This window comes from Entelurus aequoreus, linkage group LG14 (genome assembly GCF_033978785.1).
Source record: "Entelurus aequoreus isolate RoL-2023_Sb linkage group LG14, RoL_Eaeq_v1.1, whole genome shotgun sequence".
Taxonomy (NCBI): Eukaryota; Metazoa; Chordata; class Actinopteri; order Syngnathiformes; family Syngnathidae; genus Entelurus; species Entelurus aequoreus.
Genome location: NC_084744.1, coordinates 2,761,428 through 2,766,621, shown reverse-complemented (window position 1 = coordinate 2,766,621; position 5,194 = coordinate 2,761,428). Strand labels below are relative to the sequence as shown.

General features: G+C 41.9%; 1 protein-coding gene across 1 annotated transcript; it reads right to left on the bottom strand.

Annotated features, from left to right (window-relative positions):
• Positions 1-2,334: 2,334 nt before the first annotated feature.
• On the bottom strand, positions 2,335-3,448 carry LOC133665263 (trace amine-associated receptor 13c-like). Its single transcript, XM_062070515.1, has 2 exons — positions 3,273-3,448; positions 2,335-3,151 (listed from the first exon to the last, which is right to left on the bottom strand). Exons 1-2 carry the CDS (start codon positions 3,446-3,448, stop codon positions 2,335-2,337), a joined length of 993 nt encoding a protein of 330 aa, XP_061926499.1.
• Between the last annotated feature and the right edge of the window lie 1,746 nt (positions 3,449-5,194).

Genomic DNA, 5,194 nt, shown 5'->3' with positions numbered 1-5,194 from the left:
CCCGACCCCACTGGTTCCGATCGCGGGTGGTGGGCCCACGTGGCGGAGAAGATGGTGTGTCCACGTAGCTTCTTCGGGCTGTGCCCGGCCGGGCTCCGTGGCTAGCCCGGCCACCAGGCGCTCGCTGGCGAGCCCTGCCTCCGGGCCTAGCTCCGGAGGAGGGCCCCGGGTTTACTCCGGGCCGGGTAACGCATCTTCTCTTTGTGTTTTTCATGGGGGGTATCGTAACCCTGATGGGGGGGGCATTCGGGTGCTACACCTTGCCCTGGGGTGACCCAGAACTATGTAAGGCAGGGGCGTTCAACTCCCTGAGGCTTAATACAAGCCCACATATCACATCAGTACATATTCCGTACAATTGACCAATACGTTTTTCAACTTGTTTGATACATTTTACTACAAGCAGTGATGAATACTTACTTTCTTGAAAAAGTTTCTTATGTCCATTTTGCATCCGTTCACGTTCTTGTTCTGCAGCGCTGTGTGCTTCAAAGCTACATAGGAACGCAAGCAAGGTCGCAAAGAAAATGTGGACTGGATTTTGAGTGATGTGGGCCTTTTCTATATGAACAAGTGGAATGGATTGGATACCGACGCACTAAAGGGGCTCTCTACCTTACGCTATGAAGTGAGGGGATACTGAGTGAATAATGACAAGTTATATGATTATTTATTTAAACTCATATTCGGGCCACTTTATAATAAATATGTCGGCATGTATTTGTAAAAAAAATAAATAAATAATTCAAAAAAATATATATATATATAACACCAAATTATTTAGGGGACCTTAAGAATATTTTAGGGGGGATACAGCCCCCCTAAAATAGGCCTAACAACGCCAATGGTCATTCACATCGACGTCCCATTGGGGTTGTGAGATTTTCCTTGCCCTTATGTGGGCTTTGTACCGCGGATGTCGTTGTGGCTTGTGCAGCCCTTTGAGACACTTGTGATTTAGGGCTATATGAATAAACATTGATTGATTGATTGATTGAGAGGACACACCCATGGACATGCCATGGCTTATGACCTTGTCCAGAGTGTTTCCCCTGTTGACGTGCTGCTTAAAATCAAAACAATCTAAACGTTTATGGATAGTGATCATGAAATGTGGTTACTGGATTAACTAAAGGCTAATAAAAACTCTGTAATTATATATTTTACGGACAAAAACAGTAGCCTGTGCTTGTGCTACAGAACACATCTCATTGTGCAAAAGGTGACCTACAACATACAGCCCATGCAAAACAGGATGTTTTATTGTCTTTGTCAGTTGGCCAAACATTCATATTAGAAAATAACATCATGGAATTGACTGGTGTTGTTTGATTTTTATGATAAAACATTGAACTTATGTCAGGTTTGGGACAGGTGTGATGCTGGTGTGGTTACAGTGTGCACGTCTGATGTTGCTCTCATGTGGTCCAAGGAATGCTCAGGGAGTTTGTGCGTTTAAAATTGTCCCCCAATTTTAATCACAACATTCGTTTTCACCTGCATACATTTCTCCTGCACACACATCAAAAGGGAATTAAAACTACTCAGTAGACACTCTGGGGGCCTACACACTCCCACATCACATGGACAGGTGAGTTGGGTTAGGATGGGGGCGGGGCATATCCCTCATCGCCTCCTCTGTCCGTCATCCCTTTTTTTTGGTCTTTTTTCTACTTGATACTTTTATTTTTATTTTATAAAGTAAATCTGTACATCAGATATGGGGATCTACATCAACAATATGACATTCATAATTGGCTGTAAAGGACAGAAAAAAAGTGTATATTTACATTATAATTAATGTTTTGACTGAAGTCATCTTTTAATCCTGGGATGGTCACTCATTCTTTATTGGATTATGAAATGTGTCAGTTATGTTCCTGATTAACATCAACACGAGTACAATGTGTTGTTGTATCAGCACAAGACTGCCACCAAAAACAATTTAACAGCAACAGGACTAGGTTAGGTTATGAGATAATAGTCTGATATATGTCCTCCTCTAATGTGAAACTAATTTCTTCACCCAACATCCTTCTGTAAGTCACCTTCCTTGATGATGTCTAGTTGACAGAGCCTGCTTACTTAACAATAATTCCATATTTTTTCATGACTCTCTCCATCCCAAAGTATGTTGCTACTTTCTTGGCATTTCCATCTCAAATATTGAGCAAATGAAATTCACTTGCACTTCAAATAGGGTCAGTGTACATTACAGTTTAAATCATGTTGATGTCTTTATAATTTCATCTGTGGAAAAGAGGCTGCTTACTTACATCTGGTTAACTAATTACTACAATCTACACTCTAAACATTAATATTTCACCTTTTGGTCTAATGTATGTTGTCTCCCCTGGAGCCAGACTTCAGTATGCGCAGCGTGACAACACATCGAGCTGCTTTTCTAAACCAGGTATAAAACAAGGTATACATCAACGGGTTTAAGCACGAGTTGAAGTCAAATAAGTAAACAGCATAATGAGCCAATAAAGATATTATTTTGTTGTCACTTGCCAGAGTAAAAGTGTAATATGGACATAAACACATGATGAAGACAAGGATGACGACACCAAGAGTCCTGGCGGCCTTCAACTCTGATTTCTTTGCCCTAACAGTGACTGAATGATGGTGTTTGATGGATGTAACATGAGAGCGCATGGCTCGCGCCTGAGACACTGCAACCATAAACACTCTCATGTACAGAATGATGATGACGCTGAGAGGGAGGATAAAGCTCACAACAATGTCAACAACACCTGCGGCATATTCATAACCAACGACACACTCTCCATGGCACGACTTATACATGCCGGGGTGAGCCAGCTGTTCCTTCAAAAGGATGCCACAGTAGGGGAAGGAGGAGAACCAACAAAGACAAACACAGAATTGAACTCTTCCCACAGTGACCCTGGTGTTGTAATGCAGAGGATCACAAATGGCCACATAACGATCAGCTGATATCAGCACCATGTGTACCACTGAAGAAAACACCACCACGAAGACCATGTAGGTCCACAGAGAACAGAGAACATCGCCCAGAGCCCAGCAGGATGTTCTCAGGTAGACCTCACCTGGCATCACCAGGAGGCCCACCAGAAAGTCTGAGACAGCGAGAGAGAGGAGGAGGAGTTTGGTGGGAGTGTGGAGCTGCCTGGAGATGAAGAACAAGTCAAGAACATCGCTCCTAACTAGAGTCCTGACAAAACAAACAGGCGGAGACATTACAGCAACAACACATTGACAAACATGATTTCAGGATGAAAAAAATGTACCTGAAATGGGAGATTGAGATGATAACCAGCAGGTTGAGAAACACAGTGAAGACACAGATAACGGACAGCAGAACTGTCAAAAGTATATCACCAGACCAATGAGACACGGGCTTCTTGCAGGAGATGTTGCTTAGTTGTGGAAAGCAGAGCTCTGATTGGTCCACCGTCTCCATCATCGGGTGGACGAAGAGATGAGTCCAAACCTCTCTCTTATACGTCTTACTTTTATATCTTCATTGATGCTCATTCCTCCCCTCAGTGAGCCAACGTCATCCATCCGTTGCGATCTCATTGGCGGATCACACTGTCACTGTTCCAGTTCCACCGAATGAACGTGATTGCAATTAGGGAAGTCCCAATCAACAATTGTGGCCTCGCATCCTGAATACGATTTTTTGGCCTCAGATCTGATCTAATTTTAAGTCCTGATACAATATTTTAGCAATACATTTTAGACCTTAAAATGTGTCATAGCAAGTAACTAAAATAAACACAACAACACATTTTATAAAGCCTATTTTATTACATTTTGAATTTGCTCAAAACAACCCTAAAAATTATTTAGGAAAAAAAACTAAAATATTGACCAAATCAATTTAGTATTGCTTACATACTGAGACTATACCGGTACTTGGTATCAATAGTATCAACATTTGGATCAATCTCCCCTACTTTACATTGATGCTTTGCTTGTGTCATGCTGCTTGTTGTGTGTGTGTGTGTGTGTGTGTGTGTGTGTGTGTGTGTGTGTGTGTGTGTGTGTGTGTGTGTGTGTGTGTGTGCGTGTGTGTGCGTGTGTGTGTGTGTGTGTGTGTGTGTGTGTGTGTGTGTGTGTGTGTGTGTGTGTGTGTGTGTGTGTGTGTGTGTGTGTGTGTGTGTGTGTGTGTGTGTGTGTGTGTGTGTGTGTGTGTGTGTGTGTGTGTGTGTGTGTAGCATGCTAAGCCAAACCTGATACTTGCAAGAAACATATTTTCCACAGTGGTGGTGATGATTACTATACCATACCAACTTTATTCATAACGTTTTTGAAGCATATTCACACTGTGGATAGTAGAGTTCTGAATCTTTGGGCACCTCACGATTCGATTGCAATTATTTTTCAAGAGCTACAATTCAATTAAAAATCGATTATTTGTGCATCTTTATTTTATGTATGTTGATGCAGTTTTATTTATTTTTGTTTCACTAAATAAGCATTTATCACTTGCAACTTTTGAAAGCCATTAATTTGTAAAAAGAAACAGGCAAATTATATCCCATCACATTTATTAAATTAATGGAAATGTGTGCAAAACTGGATAATAATTTCGCTAAAATAAAGAAGCTGGTCGGATCTCTCGGTGAGGTCGCTCGCTGCAAAGTCAGTCAAATTTTAGAACTTTCTGTTAGAATAATTATGTATAAGTTATCACACAAATGGTATGCTTAAAGGCCGTTGCTATAGTGATTATCAATTGTGCTGAAGTTGTACTTTTCTATCTTTGCAAAGGCACAACTTGTAATCTTGCTTTGCGAGTTGTCTCGTATCAGCAGTTTGTTTCCAGACCCTGCCGGCTGACAACCAAGGACGGACATCGAGTACCTCGGCGCGGACAGGACAGAGACAGGGCGAGATCACGAGTGTCAGCACATTTGCATTCTGAATAATCATGTATTGTGTCTACTGGGGCTGCTTGCTTTACCCCTCCCTTCAGAAGCAGCCTCAGTGATGTTAACTAGGGACCTCCCGAATAAATAGAGGAGCACGTGAGACTGTACCTTAGAGCGTAGGGACAAACTGTAACTGAGTGTACAGCCCAATACGTCTCTCCTCATGAGCTAATTTCGACTCTGTCTCTGCTTGATTCCTTGCTTCTTGTCTCGTTTAATAGATATTTTGGTGTTTGAACCTGACATCATCTTGGTCCCTCGAGCCGAATTCC